This window comes from Homarus americanus, unplaced genomic scaffold (genome assembly GCF_018991925.1).
Source record: "Homarus americanus isolate GMGI-L3 unplaced genomic scaffold, GMGI_Hamer_2.0 scaffold39675, whole genome shotgun sequence".
NCBI lineage: Eukaryota > Metazoa > Arthropoda > Malacostraca > Decapoda > Nephropidae > Homarus > Homarus americanus.
The window spans coordinates 17,987,355-18,014,638 of record NW_024736071.1 but is presented as its reverse complement, the minus strand read 5'-3'; the positions used below and the strand labels follow the sequence as shown (position 1 = coordinate 18,014,638).

The 27,284-nt window shown below is 37.3% G+C and overlaps 2 protein-coding genes across 3 annotated transcripts; one reads left to right on the top strand and one right to left on the bottom strand.

The window, feature by feature from the left end:
* The first annotated feature begins 3,082 nt into the window (after positions 1 to 3,082).
* LOC121871853 (mitochondrial import inner membrane translocase subunit Tim29-like) lies at positions 3,083 to 11,211 on the top strand. Its single transcript, XM_042374408.1, has 4 exons — positions 3,083 to 3,229; positions 7,161 to 7,262; positions 7,434 to 7,608; positions 10,367 to 11,211. Exons 1-4 carry the CDS (start codon positions 3,127 to 3,129, stop codon positions 10,587 to 10,589), a joined length of 603 nt encoding a protein of 200 aa, XP_042230342.1. The 5' UTR covers positions 3,083 to 3,126; the 3' UTR covers positions 10,590 to 11,211.
* On the bottom strand, positions 11,042 to 23,194 carry LOC121871854 (transmembrane protein 203-like). 2 transcript variants are annotated; one of them, XM_042374410.1, is made up of 4 exons: positions 23,070 to 23,190; positions 17,043 to 17,208; positions 14,682 to 15,203; positions 11,042 to 11,832 (listed from the first exon to the last, which is right to left on the bottom strand). In XM_042374410.1, the coding sequence occupies exons 3-4, from the start codon at positions 14,733 to 14,735 to the stop codon at positions 11,479 to 11,481; spliced, it is 408 nt and encodes a 135-aa protein (XP_042230344.1). In that variant the 5' UTR covers positions 14,736 to 15,203; positions 17,043 to 17,208; positions 23,070 to 23,190; the 3' UTR covers positions 11,042 to 11,478. The 2 variants fall into 2 exon arrangements, with proteins under 2 accessions (XP_042230344.1, XP_042230343.1); XM_042374409.1 differs by lacking the exon at positions 11,042 to 11,832 and adding an exon at positions 20,290 to 20,458 and having other exon boundaries at positions 14,986 to 15,203; positions 23,070 to 23,194.
* Between the last annotated feature and the right edge of the window lie 4,090 nt (positions 23,195 to 27,284).

Here is a 27,284-nt window from a genome sequence, read left to right as displayed (position 1 = left end):
AGTGTGATGGGTTTATTCCACATAGTTGATGAACACTCTCTACTGTCACGGGGGTGTCTGAAAAAACAAAAAAAAACAAGTAAGGTTAATGAGTTCCTATCTATAAAACTAACATACCGTATGTTATTTATGGGAGTGTGGTAGCAAAGGAAACAAGCAAATACTGTACAGTATTGAGAATTTTATTCTTGTAGCGTGTTTCTTCCTGCAAGGTTAAAACATGTGTCAAGACTAAATTTCCCAACATCCTTTGGTACCAGACTCCAATACAGTATGTCCAAACGAGTCATATTCATGAGTTAGTTAATCAGCATATGACAAGTGAAACTTTCAAGGGTCAGCAATTAAAAATTTGCCCCAATATTAATTTTGGGATCCATATCCTCAATAAGCATGTCAGAGAGTACAGTAATCCCTTGACAACTGCAGGGGTTATATTTCAAAATTCTACAGTAGTTGGCAAAAACTGTGGATGGCAAGGGTTGAGTTTAATGGAAAACAAGGGAATAAGGGAAAGTGACCCAAGATGTACCCTTAAGTATTTTAAAGTACTGTACAACTCAAGGTTAAAAATGAGTACGATAAGCTATCTGTCAAAAAACTGAACCAATCAAACCTAAGGAAACCTGACCTAACCTGTCCTAATTTTTACCTAACCTAACTTTACTAAACCTACTTTATTTAACTGATGTTGGTGGCTGATCATGTGTTTATGACAAGAAAAGTAAATGATAAATGTTTTCCAGCGAACCGGAGTAACTGCCAAAGTTGTATGATAAGAATATAAGAATGGAAGAAACTGCAGCAGGCCTATCGACCCATCCTGGGCAGTCCCGTTTATACCCAACCCCTATTGCTCATATAAGCATCCAACCTATGTTTGAAGCTATCCGGCGTATTCGAGTTAATGATGATATTTGGTAACTTGTTCCATTCATCCACTGCTCTGTTTCCAAACCAGTGTTTACCTATTTCACGCCGAAATCTAAATTTGTCTAATTTAAAACCATTGTTACGAGTTCGCTCCTGGTTGGATAGTTCGAGTATCTTTGTAATGTCCCCTTTGTTTAACCCTGACTTCCATTTGTACACCTCTATCATGTCGCCCCTCACTCTACGTCTCTCGAGGGAGTGCAAATTAAGATGCTTTAACCTGTCTCTGTACTCAAGGTTCCTAATGCCCGGGATTAGTCTTGTCATTCTCCTCTGGATTCTTTCCAAGGATTCTATATCCATTCTGTAATACGGTGACCAGAACTGAACTGCGTAATCCAGGTGAGGTCTCACAAGCGCTAGATATAATTTTAAGATGACCTCGCTAGTCTTGTAACTAACACTCCTTGAAGATGGTAGTTATGCAGATTCTGACCAGGATAAAGCTGAGGCATTGAACAGCTTCTTTTCCTCAGTGTTCACAAGAGAGGATGCAACTAACCTTCCTGCGTTTGAGGACAGATGGTTCGACACAGCACTGACCCACATTGTGTTCACAGAAGAGGGTATTAGAAATAAACTGTCCAGGCTAAAGGTCCATAAGAGTCCCGGACCTGACAAGATGCATCCTAGAGTGCTAAGAGAGCTGTGCAACGAGCTTGCAGAGCCCCTGAAGCTCCTGTTTTGTAAATGCCTGGATGAACAAATGGTTCCCAGTGAATGGAAAGTGGCTTATGTGAGTCCTATCTTCAAGAAGGGCGATAGTCACTCCTCGAACAACTATAGACCGGTGAGCCTGACCAGCATAATATGTAAAGTACTTGAGAGTATTATCAGAGATGCCGCGATGGAACATCTACTACGAAACAACCTTGTAAAAGATTGCCAACACGGTTTTATGCCGGGGCTCTCTTGCTTAACACAATTGCTCAAGGTATTGGATATTTGGACCCATATTCTGGAACGGGGTGGTAATATCGACAATATTTACCTAGATTTTGCCAAGGCTTTCGACAGTGTACCCCACGAAAGGCTGAAAATCAAACTGGAAGGTACGGAATTCGGGGAAATGTCCTAGCGTGGATAGAAGACTTTCTACATGACCGCAAGCACAGTGTGGTGATTAATGGCACGAAATCGTCATCTGTACCTGTAACAAGTGGGGTACCACAGGGCAGTGTATTGGGCCCGCTGTTGTTTGTTTGTTTCATAAATGACATGCCTGACGTTGTACACTCCTCCATACAAATGTTTGCCGATGATGGCAAGTTATTTCGGGAAATTAAGAACCAACCGGACTGTGAAGAGCTGCAGAAGGACCTCTGTGGGCTCCAAGAATGGTCGAAGAAATGGCTGCTGAGATTCAATGTCACGAAGTGTAAGAGGATGCACCTGGGGCGTACCAACGGTAAGGAGGCGTATCATATGTCCCAACGGGATGATGGAGCTGCACTAGTTGAGACTATGTGAGAAGGACCTAGGTGTGTTGACAATGAGCTGAAGTTCTCGGGCCATTGTGAGAAGAAGGTAAATCAGGCAAATAAATTATTGGGTCTTATAAGAAGGTTGTTCAGATATCTAGACGGTCCGTCCCTCGTGACGATCTTCAGTAGAGAAGTGCTTCCCCCATCTGGTCCCAGTTGGTTGAAAATGTTCAAAGGAGGGCCACCAGACTGGTGCCTGCACTTCGGCACCTCAGCTACCCTGAGAGATTGGAGCGCCTGAACTTGTCTACCTTATACTACAGACAGGCAAGGGGTGACCTAGTTGAGGTGCATAAGCATCTCAGAGGGCACTACTCAGTTGAGTGTCCTTACTTGGAGCTGGCGGACGCTCGCCCCACAAGGGGTCACAGCTCAAGATTGAAGTCATAGCTCACTGCTTTAGTGTTGAATAACGTCACCGTAAGATTAGAAATTAATGAGTTAGGTATGCAGGCGTATTTACATTATTTTAGGCTTTCCCAACAATATTGCAAATCTGTTTGGCTTTAATTTTCAAATTTTATTCCTGTCGACGTTTCCAGTTCCCTAAATCTCCTTCAGCTAAATTACTTTTTTTCTTGTTAATTTCTGAAATTTTACAGACGTACTTTTAATTTCTTTGTGGAAATAAAATTTTACTGTACGATCTTAAGACAGGCAAGATCCTAAGTTAAGATGTGCCATCACTGCCAGGCGCAGGACCACAACCATGTTTACAACGGCAGTACGAGGGATGTCTTCTATGATAGTTAAGAGGCCTTGGAAAATTAGACTCCCTAAAAGATTAAAAGGAGGTTTCATAGAGAAATGGGGTAAGTTACATCATAGTTGAAGGATAGAAGTTAATCATTTGGTTTAGCACAGACCTGGAATTCAGTATGAAAATGGGTTCTAATATAGAATTTAGAATTAATTTTTTCATCAAATTTCGGTTAAGATTGGTTTAACTGACGTTCCCATTTCAGATAGAAGTAGCCTTATTTTATTTACTTTCACTTACTGTTAAGCTCAACTAACCCACAACCTTCTGAGAGGTAAGGTTAGTTTGGTTTTATTCCAAAATGTTTCTTTAATGTATTTTTGGTAAATATTCGTCCATTGGCTATTCTCAGGTTTTGGTATGAGAATAGTTTTTTTTACGTTTTTCGGTGTGTTTTACTCGAATCTGACCTTCATTTCTTGTACAAATTAGCGGTTTTTTTTTAAATAATTTAACAAATATAATTTGCACTAAAATGGAGGTTAATCTTGAGTAAAACTCACACAAAAAAGAAAACCATTTTCTTTTGTCAGGGTCATAATTGACTTCTGCCTTTTACATTTCACTCCACTAGCATCACTAGCACTGACACTAGGCAGTCTTTTAGGGCCATTTCACACAGAAACATAGTTTTGTGAGTACAAGACAAGATGCTGTGGGAAAAGGCTGACAAGCTAGCCACCACAGCCACCATCTGCTTGCGGCGAATCGTCGAAATCGCGAATTGCAAACCCACAAATGGCAAGGGTCTACTGTAAGCATTTTAAAAGAGGCGAAATTTACTAGACATAAAAGAACCTGATATAGCCAACCAAAGAAACCTAACTAACCTTACTTAACTTTCTAGTTGGGGGTCAGACCCTGTACTTATTTTGAGATCTGGCTAGGAAGTTAGGTAAGAGTCTGGGAGCAAATTCCAAGGTTGAAAATCGCGCATTTTCTGGAAAATTCCGAGAAAATTTCCGAAGACTCTCCCAATTTTTTTCTCAGGTTCGGGAGCAAATTCTGAGGATGAAATAGTGTTTAGATTCTTGGAGACTTTCCCAGTAACCAGAATAATTATGGGGAGGTGGGATTTTTCTGGGTTTCAGAGGGTCATCTTGTTACCCGGAAATGTCTCATCCCCGGAAGAGCTCTGCACCAATTACTCTGGTTAAAGGGGATATTACAATACCACTGGGAGATTTCAATTGAGATCATAGATTGCTTATCAAAGTATTATGGTGGGGTATTCAGTCGGATTATCATAAGTTGGATGATCATAAGCAATTATCACTTAAAATTTCATTATTCTGTTCATAAATGTTATCCACATTCTATAAGGATGTAAAAAAATATATGATTCTACCAATTTCCTTCCATTTGGTTGCATAGGAGGTACAATGTATTCCCAGTTGAACATCGGAGTCCATATGCTGGTCACTTGTGTGCAATACCTTGATTTGTTCAAATTCATTCTGGGGAAGGACTGTTTGCATACATCTGTGTTTCCAAACTGAACAGTCCAAGAAAATGCATTGTGAATGATTTTTAGTAGTTTCTTCTTGTCAACCTGCTTGTAGAATTCAACGAGACTGTATTGGAGAAGGAAGTTCGAGGATTAGAGTTAACCTGGATTTCAAGTACAGTACAGTATTTCCTATTGTATTTAGCATCATCAAACTCTTCAACCTTCACCAGGAAGGGGTTTTGAAAAAGAGCAAATTTTTTTTCTCTTCCTTGTTGATCTTGAAACCATTCTTTCGAAATTTGCCTTCAAGGTGTGACATTGTTTTCATCAAGCAATGAATGCATCACTGAGTTGCATAAGGTTGCCTTTCTTCAACTGTTTTTGGAATAAATCAGTTTTACCTTGGAAACTGTGAACATGATCCATAAGATCTGAAAGGGGTTGATCATGTCTTTGCATTTTGATACTCAAGGTGTCAGATTCTGGGTTATATCCACTAGAAACCCAAGATCCGCAACCATACAAGATCAAACATGCACACTGTAACAAGCTTCCCTTTTTTGTTTTCAATTCTGGCTATTTTCCTTTAAGAAGAGTTCAATTTCATTTCATAACTTGAAGAAAAGTTCCAGGACTTGCCCTCTGTTCAACTAACAAACCTCTAGGTTATCTTTGAACTTGACATCAGTCTCTTCCAGAAATTTTAAAACTCACAATGCTTCAGCCCCTTGCTATGGATTTCACAACTACATGTACCGGTACATCCATGACATGATCCAGCATCATTGTTTTGCACACAGAGTTTCCTGGTGAACAATGGACAGCCCGAACTTCTTGGTTGGAATCATTACAGCACACATGGTTCTTGATAAGCATCACAACACTATTTTCTTGTCCCATCTATTTGTTGTCAACCCAGCAAGCTTTCTGCACAATATGTGAGGGACTTCTAGCCTCATGGGTCAGGCATTTTCTCTTTGCGGGCCATAAGTTTGACACCCGATTTAAATATTGTAGCTAGATGTGTAATGATATTCTATACATTATTGATTAATTGAGATTTTAATATTGGTTGTATAATGTTACGATACAAGGCACATTTTTTTTTTACAAGTTTTCAACCTGTTTAGTTTTCTAATTGCTGAAAATTTTTGTAATTCTTGACGAGATACCGGCCACTGATTTTTCATAGAAAACGATTTTAAAAATGCCACAATTTCACTCTTTTATACTGGACACTCGTAGTTTGTGTAAATGTGTTAAAAAGTGCTTATGTCTAAATTAAACTTAACCTAACCTTAGTTAATAAGAGACACAAGTGGCTAACACATTATTAGAAGACTGCACCAACCTAATCTTACCTAACTTCCTAGACATGTGGCTCTGCCTCTCGCCCCCGGCATATTAAACAAAGAACTTGCTATGAAATAGTGTAATTTTACGTTATTTGTGGACGTGAGAGCAGCCACCCAGGCTGAGCGGCTCATAAATGTACACAGAACATAGGCATTGATTGGAGCGCGGTGGAGTGTTTTGAAATGCATCAATATGTTTGGTTGTTTGCATCCAGGATGCATCACCGCCGATAAAGACAAAGTAGTGCACGTCTAGGTGCCTAATTATCTACCAAACGAAGCATTTGCACAAGAAATGATTAATTATCCTATTAGAACTCACCTGATTAAAAAATAGTAAGAAAATAAACATCTAAACAAATAACATGTCAGCGGGTATCTCGTCAATATTAACCAAAATTATCTTAAATATATACTGTATACTAATAACTGATGATGTAAACTTTATACAAAATCTATACAAAACAAAACAGAAAACATAAATCTCACAAATAATAATAAATAAACAATTCTGTAAATCCTAAACACCACAATATATTTTCTACAGGGTAATCACTGGAGCAGTAAAAGTGCAATAACACAAGATGCTTAGGGTTTGGGAGACAGGAGACCATATGTTGACTTCATGACTATCACTCTTCAACTACACTGAAGTCCACCAGATTGGTTACCTCCAAACCAGGACCAATCACAGGGCTCCACATACTACTGTAGTAGGACAGTCGAGCCTTATACTGTACTTCAGACTTTGATGGCTAGCTCCATCTTTTGGGTAGATTTTTCGTTAACCCAAATCATCTTTACAGTACATGTACTAATGAAATCAACTCCAAGGAACACATCCTCTGTATAACACTACAGTATGTCTATAAGAAAGTTGCTTTTAATATACAGTATACAGTATAACGAATTATTAGTACCCTACTGTACTGTAGTGTATTTTGCATTACGTACCACTTCCTCAGAATGCATCCTTTTCATAAAATGAGGACTGCCTATACAGTGTACACACATGTACTGTACAGTACTATTTCTAGTGCTTCGGTTTTTCCCCTTTTTTCTTCTAAATTAAAAACAATGGTTTGATCTTAGAAGATATCATAATTGTTCGTATTTTATATGTAGTACACATAAAATGTAACTTGTGTAAAGTCTAATTTGTCTCTCTTCTTTAACAGGAGATTATTGGGTGACAGTGGCTCAGGACTATAAGGAAGTGGCTTATGATGTTGTAAAAGACTCTCGAAAACAACCATTTAAGGCTTCCATGGTTATGTCGTGTAAGTTTTCTCACAGATTATTCCATGTGATACTTCATAGCCAGTTGTTTCTTATGGCAAAACATTCTGTACTATAGATTTTTATTTTTGTTTTTACAATATTTTCACTGTATGAAGAACTAATTTTTAAAGGTAAGTAATACAAGTTTATAAAATTTATTCTTTTTTCAGTAATAGCGGGATACATGTATGCAGTAAAAACAAATCCTGATGAGATGGAGTTTCAAGATACTTTGCAAAGATACATGAACGAGTCTGCCATGTTGAGCGAAAAGATCAGAAATAAAGAGGTAGACGCTCACTTTAACTACATGATTGATTGTTACAATCATGGACTTGTCAGAAGGTGAGTGTTGTGACTTCATATAAAGTGACAAAATTCCTGAATGACTTATAAATAATGTGCTACCAAACTAAATTGAATCCAAAGATTAACTTTCTCCCTAAAGCAACCGATACCCTTAAAAAGGGGGATAAGAAGCTGCAGTTACCATAAGCAATTGAGTGTGACACGTTTTAAGCTTCCAGCTACTGTACATGTCATTCAACACTTGCCCAGGACTTAAAATGGGGTCAATTGGCATCACTTCTTTCCACAAAGAAACTAAATGCCAGGCTATAAATATTGTGTACAGGTGTCATATTGTAGGCAGGAAGGGTTTTTGTCCTGTTTAAACTTCATTTGCATGTGTTTCCATGCAACTACAGTTTAAGAAGCTGACAGTTTGTGAGAAGATGTAGGAATCCACTGGTGGTAGTTCAGTCCTTATATTTAACAGGTATTCACCTGGTAGGTTCAAGGGCTGCCGAATTTAATGTAACTGTAAATAACTATAATTTAAGGTTACTGTACATTACAGGAAATTATTACTCTGGAATTGGATGGGGTCTGGCTGTTACTCACAATTCAGGGGTGTCTGATCATAGACATAATACAGTATCCTCTTTATGGAAATTATCATGTACTTTTCCATGAATTTGTGGGAAATATGGAAGAACCCAGCAGGGTACCAGATAATTTAAGTACATACTATACAGTACTTCAGCATGGGATGTTTCAACATGAGCAATGGTTGTTTTAGCCATAAAATGTGTCAATTTGCCAATATCTAAACTACACATTACCATATAATTTAATTCACCAGGATGGCTAAAGGTGACTTGTTTATATTCTGAATCTGTTGCATGATTGAGTCAAGTGAAGAGCACAAACAATAGCTGTACAATATAGTGCTTTTAGTCAACCATGGCAGCAGCAGCTTCTAATCTCCTTTTCAATTAGGTCATCATTATCAACGTTTTTTTGGTCGTTTTCCACTCTTGTGTGGGTTAATCATAATCTTAGTTCCCAATTACCACACATTTACTTTTCCAGTCCTACTCAGATGAGCAGATGCACCATTATTATTGGTCGGGGATGATCCCCAGTCGGAGTTTCTAATTCTCATTTGATAGTAAAATGTTAAACATTTTAAAAATTCAAATGGATTGTTTCTATCAACTCACTGATCAGTTGTGTCCATCTAAAATACCTTCACTTGATCAGTTTTCCCTACATCTTATTCATGTTAATGTTTTCACTTCAATTTATAGCACAACTGTTTATACAGTGCATTTTTTTTTTTTTACAGGTCAGGTCATTGTGAGAATAGACCCATTAAAAATAGGATGGATAAGCTGTGACATACTGAGGCTGTAGCATGCACCTGGGTTTTCTTAGGTCTTGTCACTGTGAGAAAAAAAAAGTTAGGGATCAACTCAGCTGTGATGTCACATATGGCGTTAGGTCAAGCACACGCAAGCATTTCCCCCCCCTGTCACCTTGCTGATTAACATACCTCATTGGTTAAACATGTACAGGGAGGTGGGGTCAGGCAACACCTGATAAATTCGTATCTGGGTATTTTCCTCTTTAAATATTACTTTTCTGCCAGGCAAGTACTGGGCACAGAGACAAAAAAAATCACTAGTCTGGCCTCTAGTCAGGGCACATCCAGGCTGCTGGATATTGCTAATCTGCACAGCCTGCTATTAACCATTAAATTCTTAAACATTTGGTGAAATCCCTAGTTAGACAGATTCCTTATAAAATCTTCATATCTTCTGGTAGTCTATTTTTGCTTTTATTCAATAATTTTTGTAACTTCCTTTCACTGTATAATAGTGATTCATATTGATGATATGGTAAACCCTTGCAAGTTTGAACTTCAGTTTTGGAATCTGGTTTATATCACACAGGTATTCTTTGACACTTATTGGTTATTTGTTCACAGAGTGGGCTGAGATTAATAGACTTCCTCGAGTTCAACGAAATAGGTTCTCGAAGGGGAAGAACCTTCTTCAAGTTCAAAATGCTCGAACAATATTTATATTCTTTGGAATGTTATTTATTCCACTTAATCAGAAATTGAGTATTTATGCATTTAAAATATAGTACAAGTATTACTTCAATACCTACTTCTTAGTGGTTGTAGTAACTGCTCAATTACCACATGTGTTGTTTTGCTGTTGGGCAGAATTTTGTAGACATTACAATCAGGGTCAAAAGTTTGTGTGAAGCAGTTCGACCCCAAATGAGATAAAACAGTACACCGGCACCAGATGACAATCAGGGTATGTAAGTTCAGAGACCTATTCCCATAACAGTTTCAATGCTTCACACGAACATTTGACCCTGACTATACATGGACCCAAGAATTTCATAAATTCGATTCCCGGGCCAATGGAAAAGATGTTTGGACATACTTCCTCGCCCTCATGGGTCCCTGTTCACCTAGCAGTAATGTAGGTACCTGTTGTAAATCGAAAGTTGCGAAATTGTATTCAGGGAAAGTTGTTGGAGCTTCCAATAACTTGATGACATAAACCATTTACTCTTCAGGCTTCTATGCCCTTAACTCATGAGACATAAAAGCAAGCATGAACTTGGCATGCTTCCCTGTTGGGCGCTGTAAACACTTCTGCGCTTCACCTTACACAAGGATGTAGGGGGGTGCCCAATAAAAAAAAATAAAAAAAGTACATTATTGTACAGTACCTGTACTAATGAAAATTACCTGATCTTGTGTAACAGAATTTTAATACTTGAAAATTACCCGTTTCAGATTAAGCCTTGGGTTTTGTTCTATCCTATGGGTGGACAACTACTCCAAAGTATGTGGCGTTTTCAAGAGTCGATGCGAATACCTCAAGCCCCGTTTATTGACCTTTCATGAGCGAATTATGGATGTAGGATTCTTGGGTAGCTGGTGGATTATAGATAAAAAAATGGAAGAATTTGATATCAATCTTGAAGAATGGACAGAGACAGATGCAGAGATTAGGTAAAAGCTAAAGTCTGATTTAGTATAATAGTTTCTCTGGTGATATTTGTGAAGTTACCATAATGTAGGATGTTAGTGGTTTTGTATGCAAATTGATTTTAAGCAAAAAAAATTTTTTTATCAAATGTCTTGGTATCATGTTACTACACTTTTCATTTAATAGATTAGCATAAATCATCTTGTTTGTTTGCCTGCCTCAGACTAATCAGCTTCTGAAAATGGCACTTATTGTTTTGAATGAGAACATAACTAGGGTAAACTCAGTAATTTCAGGAACATTGTTTTAATTTGGTTATAATTATTGTTACAGTGTTACTATAACAACCATTTGAACTGTCACAGTTGTTACAATCAATACTGGGTGAAGCTTATTGGAAGATCATTTAAAATTTACTAATTCCTTGGTACTGTGCTCTCATGGTTTCAGTATAGATGTGGAGAGAAATTGACACTGGATCACAGTTACTTTATTTTATTCCAGAAAGACATTTTAACATGACAAAAATGTAATAGGTGGTGTAAATACTTCTTTTGAGTGTGTTGTTATTATTTTACAGTATTAAGTTTAAGCAAGAGCTTCTGTAATATAAATATCTAAATGACAAAGTGTAAAGGTGTAAAATTTAGTTGTAAAAATTTTATTATTCCAGTGTACTATAAAAATTTTTTTTAAAAGATTTGAATATTTTGGAAGAACTGCAAAAGAAATTGAGACTTTATTATGAAAATGTATACACTTCCATTGCTTATACTGTATACACTAACTTCTGAAATCAATCTTGTACAATATTAATTATATCGCATAACTGGATACGTTATTTCACCTAAATAATTTAATTGGGTCATTTCTACACCTTGTACCAGAGAACTGTTAATTTTACTTACATATAAAGTCAGTTGAAATGACAAGCTCGTATTAATATTAACTGAAGGAGAACAAAGACGGGGGACATAACAGCTGAATATTCTAGCTGGGTGGGCTCCATTAGTTTTCTACACAGGAGGAACTTGAAAGTGAATCCAAGTGTAAGAACAGAAAAGCTCCAAAGAGCACGTAAAGCAGCTGGCTTTAAAACCCCATCTAGGTACATCCGAATAAGAACAATTACACAAAAGTAGGTATTGAGAGCGTCGGCTATAAACATGGGAGACAGCACCACCCACCAACTAATAGTGGGAGTCACATCATCTACTCGAAGAACCACCAATACAAGAGTTACAAGCAGCGCTGTGAGCCAGATGAACACCTGAAACAAAATCATATCTGAATCATTCTGGTTGTAATATGTATTAGGGAGAGATTGTCAGGATTAATATTAACAAGTTGTTGATGCACTTACAAGCTTATGGCAAAGATTTGAAAACTAATCAACAAAAGACTCCTAATATAATTCATCTTACAAAGCAATATGTTACAATACTGTACTGTATTTTGATGAATATAATCCACAGGGTGACTTTTGGACAAAATTCATTAATAAAAAGCTTAGCCTTTTATTGTAAGCCGCACCCTGAAGTTGGGAGGGGATCAAAATCATATTCACATTCAAAGTTGTTCATAACACAAAGACATACAGATATTGAGTACTTGTATACATATGCACACATTAGAATAGTTGATTGGGGTAACAAAGTTGTGATGAAAAGTATGTAACTACATAACAAATACAGATGTGGCAACAGTGCCAATGAGCGAGGAGATACAGTCAATAGCAATGATGTCAAGGAAAAGAAACGTCATCACTTTGTTGTGAACGATCAGTCTGTCTAAGAATATGCTGTGAATTCTTTTGTTAAGCCGACAGTGTGATAAAACATCATAAAAGTTGTGAAATGCCAGAAGCAATGTGCACCCAATTGTCAACTGAATGATAATGTCTGCTTGTGTGAATGACTCATGGATTTTCTGTCACATTGCCATAGTGGAGTTGCTGCCATTTGCAATACAGTATATTGTTATGAAAAAAAAAATCTAATATACTATAGCGCTAGCCGTGCGTGTATCAGGTCTGGGCAGGCGAAACGGCACAATCATTTTTCATCAAACTTCGTTGAAAAATCGCAGAAAATTCGTAGAGTGAAAAAAACCTGGTCCCATGTCGATGGTTTCTTTAGGAACGCATTAATTAATGATTTTATTTACGCTGGCAACAAATGTAGCTGTACGCTGTCTGCCGGCCAGACGATTACAGTTATCGTACGACTCCCTCCTCCCTCCCCCCACTTTTTCTCTTAGCCTACTTTTTTTTTTAATGTTGTTTGGATTAGTAAAGGAAGGAAGATGACTAAATAGAAGAAAGAAGGGGAAACAGACAATAGTTAGAGATAACAGGTGGGGGGGGGGGGAGCTGAGTTTCATCTTGCGTCTGGATGCGCAGTTTCAACTTCACCAGAGCATTTTCGGACCTTACTACAGTGTGTACTTAGGTGTATTTCTCTCCTTATGGCGAATATTTCTTTAACTAATTATTCTAACCTTTATTCTATTCCTTCCTAAAGTATATTAGATACTGTAAGTATCACGACCATGATTATAACAACCACGACTATGATTAAACACCTATGACTATGATTATAATAACCACGACTATGACTATAACAACCACAACCATGATTATAACAACCACGTCTATGATTAAACACCTACGACTATGATTATAATAACCACGACTATAACAACCACGACTATGATTATAACAACCACGACTATGATTAAACACTTACGACTATGACTATAACAACCACGACTATGACTATAACAACCACGACCATGATTATAACAACCACGATCATGATTATAACAACCACGACCATGATTATAACAACCACGACCATGATTATCTAATCTCTAATATACTATAGGAAATTATTTGTATAAGACCAATATAGCTACAGAAAAGATAAAATATTTACATGTTGTGTATACTTATTAATGTTTGACTGCTGTTCACAGGAAACCGATTTATTAACAGGTGTTCATTGCAAGTGCACCGACGTTAAATACAGGCGCGAGCACACTTCTCCAAATATTCCCTCCATTACTGTCGAACTATATTTTTAAGAAAATTATAGATAGAATAAGCATTACCTAAGAGGAGAAGAGTGAACCAGGTTTTAAGGCTGTATTAAAGGGTATAGCTGTACTAAATACAGTGACCATAATCATTTAATTTTTTACAATATGTCTGGTATCTACAAGAGTAAAGTTGGACTTACAAACAAGCCTCAGGAACGTAACTCGTTCATAAGTAGAGGAGCACCTGTATAATATTTCTGATAAACTTCCTACGTGCTCATGTTTGAAATAATGAATGTGTGTATCTTTATATAATTTAGCTAAATATCTTTCTCGTCAGAAACAGTCATCCAAACGATTATGAATAAACTCATTTAGAAATACCCTGTACATTACTTCAGGATGAAATCGGACAATTTGCAACAGCCAATCAGCTGTAAATCTTGAGGAGGGGGCAGGGCATCTTTTTCTCAGCTGGGAAAAAATGCACTATAGCTGATTTTTAGGTCTTAAGCTTTCATTAAAAAACAAAACAAATTTGTAACGAGAGTAAAGGGTAATGAGAAACATATACAGGGGGTCCCCTACTTATGAACACCTGCCAATATGAACGAGGTAAAACTTTAAATTTACAGTAATTTATTTACCTGATGACTTAAATTTTTTACTTTCATTTCTTGTATTTTGTCATTCTATTTCTTCTCTTCTCTTAATACAAGTGATTTTAGATGTATATATGACTTAGGCTATGACAGTGGGATTTTACACATTGTTCTGTAAGTATGGTATGCACATAGCATGTGTTCTGACTTACGTACATTAACGACTTAAGAACATCCCCGGGAACAGAACCCGTTCGTAAACCAGGGACCCCCTGCAGTGGAATTTTACCCCAGTATGGTGCCCACAATTTGTGTGGTGTGGAAAGTTTGATGACAAGGTGATAAATCAAAATAACAAGTCATAATTCTTCTGAAAAAGGTAACATAACAAATGCAGTACACAATAAGGATTAACTATAGAATACAATTGATTATATACATATTATATACAGGGTACATAAATTCATTAAATCCTTACCTCTAATATAGTTACTCCAAGCCACATTGTCAGCTCCTGCAGACTGAAAAACATCTTTGCTTGTTTGCAAACTTTATCATAAATTCAAAAGTTTACAGACAAGTACTGTAATCCATGTCATTTATTTTTTTTTAACGTTTACTTCTTGATTCCTTGTATCTTTGTTTAAAAAGCTATCACGGTGAAGCAAAACCCATCTTCATGCGATGCCTTTAAAGTTCAATAATGTCACAACTCTTTCTTCTAACAATACCACAATATCAATATAATTTCACTTGTTCTAATTTTTCAATTAAAATCTGCATTAATGAAAAAATTATTTATTTCCAAGCACATACTACATCCAGTAAATGATGTTTAAAGTCAAAACTCACTAACTTCCTTTTACCGTTCTGTTTGACTCTTTTGCAACAAAATTTTCCTTATTTGTATTTTGCAGGAGAGAAACTTTGATGTGCACTGCTGCATAGCCTTTTGAGTGATACTCTTGGTCTGCTCCATCTAGTGATGATTCAATGTCATCTGAAGGAATTAAAGATGAAAATATATATTAACAATTGTACCATACTGTATCTACGTGTATTGAACAACAAACTGTTATTTAATTTTTTTATTAAACAAACTAGACCTCTCCATTAAGGCTAAACAAATTACAAAATCTGATAAAAAATGGAAGAATTAAACTCTCCTTACCATGCCAGGTAAATAAATGATTAAATGGCTACTTTAATGAACAAGAAATTAAAATATTTGCCATAGTTTTTATTTATCAGCTCCAATGAAGCACAATTTTTTCCCAGCCCTATATTTACTTTTCTGTCCGTTATTCTACACCATTTGCATGACAAATTCCCAACATTGCAAGACATAATTGGTTAATAAAAATCCAATTGCCGATTGTTAAATAAACCATAAACCAACTGGCAAAGAATCCACACCATTAGCTACCAGTTACTTTTTCCCCAAAGGGACAAAGCAATGATTATAAACCCTGTTTAACAGGCCTGAATGAAAGGCTGCATGTCAAATTATTGTAAACTTGTAAGAATATTACACTGGTATCATCATTATCACCAATTTATTGCATTTTCCACATTTGCATGGATAACCGTGATTACCTGACGGCTTGTCAGTCCATTCTTGTTCCTCATCTTTCTTCTACAAATAAGAATAATGAGTCAAAGTCTTTAGTCCATGAACTGTAATACATACAGTGTAGATAATATTAACTAAACATGGGGTTAAAATTTCTTTAGATTTTAAGTACTGCACTCAATTTTGTTGGTTAATGGCCTGAATCTACATCTGCTAAACATAAAAAATTCTTACGAGAAAGTCCATGCACAGTTATATGCCTTATCATGTTTATCGACAGTTCCTAAGGATGCTGTAAACATCCCTGCAGTTTCAAGTGGCCCTGTATGATTAGTCACTTTAAACTTGGGGAATCTTTTAACTTATCTAAATATCTGGATCCTCAGCTAAGTTTTATTCTTTTTCAACTATACTACAAAAAGTTTTTAAATGTTTAAAAAAATTACAGGTGATGTACAATAAAAACGTAACATTACTAAATTCAGAAAATATTAAAATATACAAGGGGTATTACCTTAATTTAGACGAGCCTTAGTGTGAGAAACACAACAATTCACAGGAAGCCATATCACAAATGAATGCCTTTACTTTATATTAATACAAGGCTTCCATAATGAGGAGGTCCATCTCACAGTTTCTCCTGCCAAGAACTGAGAAATCAGACTGCGAAAACTGGTGGGCGTGGTTACGGATAGCTGAATGCGGTGGTTGTGATTAACTGGCCTGTTCGGATGAACGGCCCAAGTGCTCATGGATGCGAGTTATCAAATGTCTTTTTGTTTTACCTATATATATGCTGCCCTACAGCTAGCACACGTAAATTGATAAACAACTGTGGATTGCAAGTGTGTGGGTATGATGTCCTTAGCTCTAAAGAATTTTGTCATTGAACTCTGGGTTTTGAAGACTAGTCTAAGAGAAATTTGTGGATAGAATTCATTGAAAAGCTTCTTAAGTTTGTTTCTAAGGATGAAACTGAGTGGGGATTGAAGATTCAGGCTAACGGAGAGATTACTGCAAAATTTGTTGCTCTACTGTTTAGATACATTAATGAAAATAGAGACATTAAAAAAAAACAAGTGGTAGCAAAGGAAACATAGGGCCAGAAAGTGAACTTCACTGCTGACATTTCATCATGAGACTTTTTCAAAGTCAGAAGCGAAGTTGTCTCTCTGACTATGTGTTTATTTTGTTACCACCTAACTATTTGCAAATAAATCCTACTAAGAGTAATAATAATAATAATAATAATTTGTTGAAACTAACCACTGAGATGAATGGAAGATGTGTTAGTGTGCAGTGCAGTGGGGGTATGAACAGCAGCTTGCAGGGAATGAGCCAAGTTGATGGCACAGGGCACAGCTGACCCCAGCCCATGTACAACAACCCACCCAGATTCACTCAGTAAGCTCACCCCACGCAACTCTTGTACCTGGAAAGGTTAGAAAAAAATCAGGTTGACAATATAGTTTTTCATTCAATGTGCCAATAATAATGTTCAGAATAAAATTAGTGAGGTTAATCTTAAGCACAAAAGAACATATAATTTCATACTGTATGTAATATTGATGGTACATTCCATTACCCGTAAAACAGAATAAGTCTTGCCTTCATCTATAAACATCTAGAAACTTTCTAAAACAAGTGAATTTTGATTCATACATTTTGATAATCTAATTTTGGTTTCAATAAAAAAAAAAAAAAAAAACCCTTGGTTTATGCCAAAAACATTCATTAAGGGAATACAGTATACAGTACTGTACAGTAAAACTTCATGATCCACAAGGTTTTGAGTTCCTAGAAAGCAATGAAGATGGTGAAGCAAAGGTCCTATTAGAAAATGGGAGTTGGGTTCCTTGCTGACAAGGTAGCATGCCTAAGTTAGCATACAACTTACTCGACACTTAACTTATCTGGGAAAATGCATTATATAAGCAAAGTTTTTTGGCTGACAAATATAAACATACTGTACTGTAAAGTTTCAATTAATTTTTTTTGTCTGAATTTAATTTTTAATACATTTGTTTCTGGTTATTTGTGAGAGTATTTTCCATTATTATTTAATAGTACACATGTGTATTGTGTGTGTGATATAGAAAAACACATACAAATAAATAATAATGGGAAAATCCTCTCACAAATAACCAGAAACAAATGTATTAAAAATGTGAGTCTAACCTCAAGTCCTCTGCGTGCTTTGTTATTAATAACAAAGCACGCAGAGGACTTGAGGTTAGACTCACATTTTTAATACATTTGTTTCTGATTATTTGTGAGAGGATTTTCCCATTATTATTTCTTTGTATGTGTTTTGTGTGTGTGTGTCTACACACACACATTTATGTATACAATATAGGTAAAAGAAATAATTGTCTTAAAGATAAACACATTTAGGGAATACTATATGTACATTTCTTTGCACATGAGCAAAAATGTACCCCCCTGGTCAGCAAATGTTATTCGCGGACATTTTGAGGACCTAAACCCCTCAAATTTTAAGGGCATCTGTACTACGAACCAGTTGTACCTATGTTGAATTCTTATGATAACTGACTTTATGGAACCTCGTTCGTATCGGCGGGTGTTCATAAGTCGGATGTTCAAACCTTGGGGACACCCTCTACGTATTTCAAAATATTTTTAAGAGTACTGTATACTGTGCACATGATTTTTCTTAGGTATTCTTTATTATTGTAGGTGTAAAATTCTCGCAGTGATTAGTGTAAGCAAAAATATTTTTTAGTTACAAGATGCACGTGTGCCCATTAAGAAATGTGGAGACAGTGGCATTCAAGCCAGATAGATGACCGAGTGCCCAGTCAGCTGTCCTGCAATCTCATGAAAAACAATAACATTTATACAGTACAAAACATATCATGAAACACAATAGCACATAATATTTTATGTAAAAAAAAAAAAAAATTATATATATATATATATATATATATATATATATATATATATATATATATATATATATATATATATATATATATATATATATATATATATATATATATATATATATATATATATATATATATATATATATATATATATATATATATATATATATATATATATATAAAAAAATCGCGGCTGATATATATATATATATATATATATATATATATATATATATATATATATATATATATATATATATATATATATATATATATATATATATATATATATACAGTATATGTAAAAAAAAATAAATAAAAAAATAAATAAATAAAAAATTCCACTCAACCATCCTCTGGGCGACACCACACAATTCAACCGGGCAGTCACCCAGCTGACTCAGAAATGTGTGACTGCTGCCACGCTGCGTGTATGCCGTGATGTCACATTGGTGGTGAGAGTCGGGGAGCATGGGGACTCGCAACGCAGTTACAGCCCACTGTCTCCACAAATATTTTAATTTCATAATACACATCCATGCTCTTCATTTTTCTTATTTTATAATTTTATATACATGTACAATATTTTTTTTATTTCTAAGCCACATTAGAGTTCTGTAATGATTTTCCACAACTTTTAGTTTCATTACCGTGTACATGTAACAATGGCTAACATGCCATCTCACAGGCCACCTCATCCCAATTTTTTTACCCTTCCCAGTGCATCAAGCTATCAGTAACCGATTTTTTTATCTAACATTAAGTGAGATAGGGTGTAAAAAATTTTTATCGCTAAACGAGGGACACGTGTACACGTGCTCCTCTACCTATGAAAAAGTTACATTCCTGAGGTTTGTTTGTAAGTCCAACTTTATTCTTGTAGACACTTAACATGTTTAAAACATAAAAAAGTAGTTAAAGTGCTGTAATATGATCACGGATGTCAAGTAACAGCCGACTCGGTAAGTAAAAAGGCTAAAGCAAACTCACAACTCCCTGTACCTCCTTTCCCAGCACCCCTAAACCATACCATTCCCTTCATCAAGCAGAAGGCTCTGCTAGATGAAGAAGCAATTACTGTACCAGCATTAATTTGTTCTGCTATATCACACTTCCATTAAAAGAAATTCCATTATAAAGAATGGTTACTGGATACTGTACTGTACCTGGTACACAGCAAGACACTGCCCAGTTTGAATATACTCTGTACTGTACTGTAATTTATATCAATAAAATACAGGTATCCCTCGTTGCGTTAATTCGGTTTAGCAATAAAAAAATTTGACACCCTTTCTCACTTAACATTTGGTCAAAATTCGGTTTAACAATAGCTTGACACATTGGGAAGAGGAAAAAACTGGGGACTGATGATAGGAAAAAGAAACTCCCAACCATTCCCTTCATAACTATTTTCTCATGGATATACAGGAAAGGAAAGATACTAGGTAGTTTTGTCATTAAAAAATACTGTACCATCATGCTCTTAATGCATAACATACAGTACAGTATAGCCCTGTCATGCTTCCTAGTGAGCTTGTACAGTATGGCAGGTCATCTGTACAGCCTCTTGGTCATAATATAATGATATGAAATAATATATATCCTACCTTAAAGTTTGAGTTGTTATTCACATATATATCATTTGGGCGCTTTGGTAAGTAGCGAGGCAATCTTCGTCTGAGCCACTGTTCCTCTGGGTCAATGGCTTTAACACTACTGCTGACCTGGGATGCAGTCTCTCTAGTTTCTGTGGCCATCACATGATCACTTAAGTTCCTTTAAAGACACAAATATAAATTCAGGTTTGATTACAGTGCAGTACATTGTGGATAAAATTTCAACTTTATATCAATTCATACATCAGAGGAACAGCTTACCCAATACTATCAACTGCTACATGGTATAGTTTAACATTAAAAAAAATTATCTAACTTAACCTGATTTTTCACATCCAGTATCTAACAAAAGAAGACAAAAAAAAAACTATGAAAGGAACCATTCAGAAAGCATGGAGGTTCCAGCTACTCCCACAATGTAATTTAGCTATCATATATAAATTAAACCAACTGAACCAATCCTACAAAACCTAACCTGAAGTTATACAGTTATTTTCTACGGTATTAACAAAGAAAAAAATGTGTATGAAAGGAAATATTCAGCATTCAGGAGAGGAAGTTATGGCCACATCTGAAAATGGAGTGAGTGCCCATCAAATTGTATTAATGAAAAAATCATAAGATTTATATTATGCAAAATGAACTGCTCATGCATTTTTTGTAGAATTCATGAGGTAAGAAAGCAATTATATTCTATGATATATGTCAAACACTAGGCAGTTCAGGCATGCAATTGGTCAGGACTACAGTATAACTAAAACTGCAAGGTTGTTAATGCTGGTGCTATTATTAGCAAGTATCAGATGAAAAAACTTATTATGACCTCAACAACGATGATGACAAATCTTGGTGCTCAGGTAAATAAAGTAGCACGCACACCAGCACTGGCTGTGTATTTCTTGATGAATAGAAAAACTAGGGACAAAAATCTAAATAGGAAAGGTGCTATTTTTCCACCTGATTTGCTTTAATATTGAGGCAAGAAATAAGACTTTGGTAAAAATATAGAAATCACCAGTTCTCCAACCCAGTAATAAAAAATGACTTTTCAAGAGGTTATTTTTTATGCTCTATGCACTGGTGATAACATATGCAAATGATTTGTTTTGAGTTTATGCACTTTTGTCCTCCTTCAATATTAATACTGTATTGTACCCCACAAAGTGAGCAGGGTTTTCAAGAAGGGGAAAATTGGGGGTTAAAACACATAGAATAGAATATTTTACCTTATTTTTATTAATTTCATGGTAAAAGTGTTTCTTTCACTGTTCTCATCAGTTGGTGGCAATTATAAATGTCCAATCTCTCCATAGAAAATTGTGACAGTATTACAAACATTAACCTTACCTAAAACTGGTTATCACCAGTGGATAAAGAAAGAAAGGGAAAAAAAAAAGAGAATAAGAAGAAATTTTTGAAAAACCATGTCTCATTGCTGGGTCAAGGAGCCATTGTCGATAAAGATTCAGTTTATGCCCAAAAGGGAATGCTATTACCAAATAATTTTTTATTATGATTTTCATTGTTTTAAAAGAATATTTAGGTTGTTGTTTTTTTTATTGGGTTAGGTTTACACACTAGAGAGTCCAGGGAGGTAGAGCTCACCTGAATAGGTTAGACCATGTCCTTCTGGTTTCTCTGGTTTGGTTAGTTTAGACATGTATACTAGAGGTATCCCTCATTTCACTAACGGTAAGCGAAACTATTGGTAAATAAGGAATAACAGCAAAGCACGGAAGATGAACATGCTCGGTAAAATTGCAGTTTCAGCCACTATGCCCTAGTAGTTTAGAAATTAGTTTATCCTGTGTATTTTGGTGTGATTTAATCGAATTTGTTATTATTCTTTGTCCCCTCGTTGAAATAGGGGTAAACGTTTACTTAAGCGCTGCTTTTATGAACACAAAAGCACTAACCTATAAGTTCTTTCTGTTTAATATACCGGGAACGTTAGGTAGGTTTGTTTGGTTTGGTTGGTTAGGTCTGTTCTTCATAGCCACAAATGTTAAGTAGCGGTTTTTTTTAATATCCGTTTTTTAACATATTTCTACAAACTACAACAGTGTCCACTATAATATAACAACGAAAATCCGGCATTTTTATAATTGTTTTCAATCAATTTTGCTCACGGGTTAAGTCCTATATAATTACCTTAACTTATCCGTATTTAACCTAACCTAACCTAAACCCCCCGAGTGGATATGTAATGTAGTCAGTATTTAACTTATCCTTATTTAACCTAACATAAGCTGACCTAACTCCCTAGCAGAGTTCGAGCCTCGGCAGTGTGTTCTTGCTAGAATCGTTGGCAGCATTAATCAACACGTTAACCAAAATGGGGCTAGAAATGCTCTAAATAAGGATATCTAAGGGTAGGGGATGGTTAAAACAGTCGTCCGTCTATTGGCCGAAACCACAATAATACCACAGGGGCTCAAATAGCATGGCGTAAACACTGACTACAGTTCTGCTGTACAGGTAATTTTACCCTAAATTTTAACTTAAGAAATTATTGACCAATGGTTATTCTACTGTGGAAAAGATCCACCAGTCTCAATTATTCAAAGTGCAATATAGTAATTGTCATGTTTGTAGTCACAAATATTTCTCTTTTTTTTAATATTGATTTTAGCACTTTTCCCAAACTCCACACAATAACCCCAATGGTAATGAGGTTTTATGGGCTTGATATCTGCATTATTTATATTCTCAATAAATATTATTTCATGACAATTTTACAGAAAACAACATATTTGTTTGTCTACACTTACCGTCCTGCGCCGCTGTATACCATTAAAACAAATCCGCTCGGCTTACTTCTCACCTTGGGCAGAGATTGTCTCCCGAGGCCCAACCAAACCTCAACTCAACCCCCTCTTTCTTAATCAGGAGTCCAGGGTCAACACAAATATTTCAGGACATACTAATATTAATGTTTCATGACAAACACAGCTTGTGTTCTCATGGATGAGTAAAATTTATGGAATTCTTAATTCGTAGGATGAGCACTAATATTTCACAGAAACGCTTATTTTTCTCGTGATGAATACAAATGTGGACTATTCTATTCATAAAGCAAACAACCACATTACAGGAGACAGTAATTTCCCTAGCATTCACGAAAATATTTGGAAATTTCTTTTATATCCTAGTTTCCTGTATTGAAAAGGATGATTTAGCGTGTCATTTCCAGAACGAATCAGACCCACGAAAAAAAGCACACGTTTCTGGGATTTACCAGATATTTCTTATTACTATACAATAGAAAATCTTCCCTGTGGTCGCGCCAGAAAATGTGAGGTATGGAGGGGGATTTCTCAAGAGCAGTAACAAGTGCTATTTGCTTCTCAAGAACAAAAGTACACGGGAGATAATTTGATTACCTAGAACTGGTCCCCGTTGATTACCAAGAAAATTAATTAATGTTATCATTCTAAGGCTCTAAGAAACCTACAAAAGCTCGCATCCTCATTATCCAAGCATTATTTTTTACCTTTACCCTCTTTACACCACGATCAACTATAGACCGGTGAGCCTGACTAGCATAGTATGTAAAGTGCTTGAGAGCATTATACGAGATGATGGAACATGGCTAGGACGGAAGAACAGCTGTAGGGGAGAGTATTGTGGGGTACGGGTTATTTGGTTCACACTTAGGATGAGATGGAGAAAGGAAACTTACAATGTGCTCTCTGTATACATGTTGTATTGGATGTACAATGCAGCTTGGTGCAGGGAAGTGGCAGCGTGAGTCCAAGCGTGATGTAGAGAGAGTTGGTTGGTGAGGATGCTCAGAGGAGGACCAGCTTGTGGGTCGCCATGCTCGCCGGCGGGAGCGAGGGCCGCCAGGCAGGAGTGGAGGAGGTGGTGTTGCTTGCTGGTTGGTGCAGGTAGAAAAGAGAGGTAGGTCACCACGAGGTCAGGTCTTATATAGCGGAGGTAGGCGTGGCTTAATAGTTGACCTCCGTCATGTAAGGCGGCGCTGGTTGACCTAGACCACGAGGCATACACTGGGGAATTCGCGGGGTCGGCTACTCAGCGACAATCAGCGTTTGTAGGGGAGGAATCCACTACAGTACCACAGGGCAGTGTATTGGGCCCGCAGTTAGTTGTTTGCTTCATAAATGATATGCCTGATGCTGTACATTCTTCCAAACAAATGTTTGCGGATGACGCCAAGTTATTTCTGGAAATTAAGAACTAAGCAGACTGTGAAGAGCTGCAGAAGGACCTCTGTGAGCTCCAAGAATGGTCGAAGAAATGGTTGCTAGATATCAAGAAGTATAAGAGGACGTACCAACGGTAAGGAGGCATATCATATGTACCAACGGGATGAAGAAACTGTATTGAGACTGAATGTGATAAGGACCTAGGTGTGTCTGTTGAAAATGAGCTGAAGTTCTCGGGCCATTGCAAGAAGAAGGTAAATCAGGCAACTAAATTGTTAGGTCTTATAAGAAGGTCGTGCTTCCCCGTCTGGACCCCAAGATATGCTAGGGATTGTCAGTCAATTGAAAATGTCCAAAGGACTGGTGCCTGCACTATGGCGCCTCAGCTATCCCGAGAAATTGGAGCGCCTGAACTTGCCTAGCTTACACTACAGACGAGCAAGGTAAGACCTAATTGAGGTGTATAAGCATCTCAAAGGGCACTACTCAATCGAGTGCCCTTACCTGGAGCTGGCGGACGCTCGCCCCAAAAGGGGTCACAGCTCAAGGTTGAAGAAGCCGCAAGCCCAGAAAACTGTGAGGTGTAACTTTTTCGGAATGAGAGTTGTGAACTGTTGGAACAATCTGTCAGAGTGTTGTGACGGCACCGAGTGTGAGCTCTTTCAAGACCAGACTTGACCAACACTGGAGCATGTTCAGATACATTCAGGAGCCAGTGCATGCCCAGTATCTGCCAACAGTGAGTAACAGAGACGTGACCGATCGCCCAAGCGGCTAACGAACCGATCAGTGGTGAAGAGGATAAAAGTAAAAGTTGGGCGATCGGTTACATCTGTTATGCACCGTTGGCAAGAATTGGGCCAACGATCTGCAAAGCATTAGCTGTACCAATGAGCTCTAACGATCTGAAAAACATTGGCTGTGCCAATGAGAGCTCTAACGATCTGCAAAACACTGGCTGGACCGATGAGATCTCTAACGATCTGCAAAGCACTGGCTGGATGATTGAGAACTTGAATGATCTGCAAAGCACTGGCTGGACGAATGAGAGCTCTAACGATCTAATTATTGGCCAACCTCAATCATTTGATTTCATTTCATCTTACTCTGTTATACTGAGTGTGGTTTAGTAATATAACTACTGTACTGCTTTACGGTCTCTCGGAATCGAGTATAACTATCATCTAGTAATGACCGAGTTGACCTAGTAAAACAAAAACATAATATCAACGATTATTGGCCTAGGCTAAGCTCCTTAAAGGATAAAAACAAATTAACAATCCATTGTAACAAGACAGATTCTATTAAGTTAGTACATGCCTCTATTGATTTTCCCTTCACAAGTTACTAGGTTAAGAGCTCAATGTAGGTTCAGGAAAGGATAATGATGTGTAGTTTGCCATTAATCACAAATTTACGTTAATGCAATTACCACTACCTTCCCCTATTCGAATTGAGATGCTGCTTGAGTTGATCTACAGTAGTTGAGGCTTCAAAGGTTTACCGATGTAATGAGATTGCTGTAGTTTCAACTGGTGGTTCGAGCAGGGGAATTGCCAACCAGCCGAGGTGAGGTTCCATTGCTTACGGACAGGTGATGGAGGTAGCCAGAGATAGACATGATGTTGGGCCTCAGGTTGGAGCCGTGTTGTGATGGCCTTGCTGGTGCGAGCCAGAGCCCTGGCTTTGCTCCAGGGCTGTAATATGTAAGTATCAGGTGAGGTACAAAGTACTGTGTATTAGTGCAGCAATTACCTGTATTGTGGAGGAGTGATGTGAACCCAGACTGTATTATATCTGGTGAGCTTGTATCAAAGTGCTATCGCTAAAGCTCCGTCCACACGATCGAGCAGTGCCCGGCGCGCTTTGCCCGATTACCGGGCAAAGCCTGTGTGTTGTTGAACACACTGGAGTGGTTGGCGGCAGTCCTAGTCGGGCGCCGGTAGCTAGTCGGCAGTGGCGGGTGCAGTACAATCACCATGGTGTGTTGCAGGAATAATCGCCGGACAGTTAAAGCGAAGAACATAGCGTTGTATACTATAATAATTGCTGCTATGTGCAAAAAGAAGAACCAAATGCAGAAAAGGGAATGGTGCAAAGAGTGGTTAAGTCGAAGAAAAGTATTGGGAAGTCATACCACGATTTTACGTGAACTGCATGGGTATCCATGTTTGACACAGTCGAATTGTCACCATCAAAGAGGAAATGCAGTGCATCAAAACACCATAACGTGGGAACGTAAATGTCCTCACTCCCAGCTCCAGACTTTTTTATTTCTGCATCTTTCTTAGTTCCCGTCTATGCTGATTTCGAATCGATTCAATTTTTCTCTTCACGTCACTTGTGGTAACTGAAGTCCCACTTCTCTTCATATCCTCTGTAATCGCATTGAGTGCCGCTAGACGTGTCCCTATCCAAGCCCGCTTTGACATTCCATAGGCAAGGGTGCAGGCGATAGTTCAATTAACAGCATGGTCTCTTCTCAAGACCAATGAATGTTTTTGTTCTTTGGTGAATGGAGGGCTAGACATGGTACAGTGGTGTCTGTTGTGGCGAGACTGAGAAATTGACAGCCAGGGTCAACTTCGTTTGTCTGGCAGAGTCGTCGCTCCATAACCGGCAGCAAACCACCAGGCAGGCGGACCATGATTTCGCTCAACGACGGGCACGGGCACTCATCTGGTTTGCTCGCCAATTTTGCCCAATAACGGACATTTAGTGCATGCCCGCGGGGCACTGCTCGATCATGTGGACGGGGCCTTAAGAGCCCTAGTTGCTGGTCCTAGGGAATTGACAGTTAGATCTGCAACCAGGTGC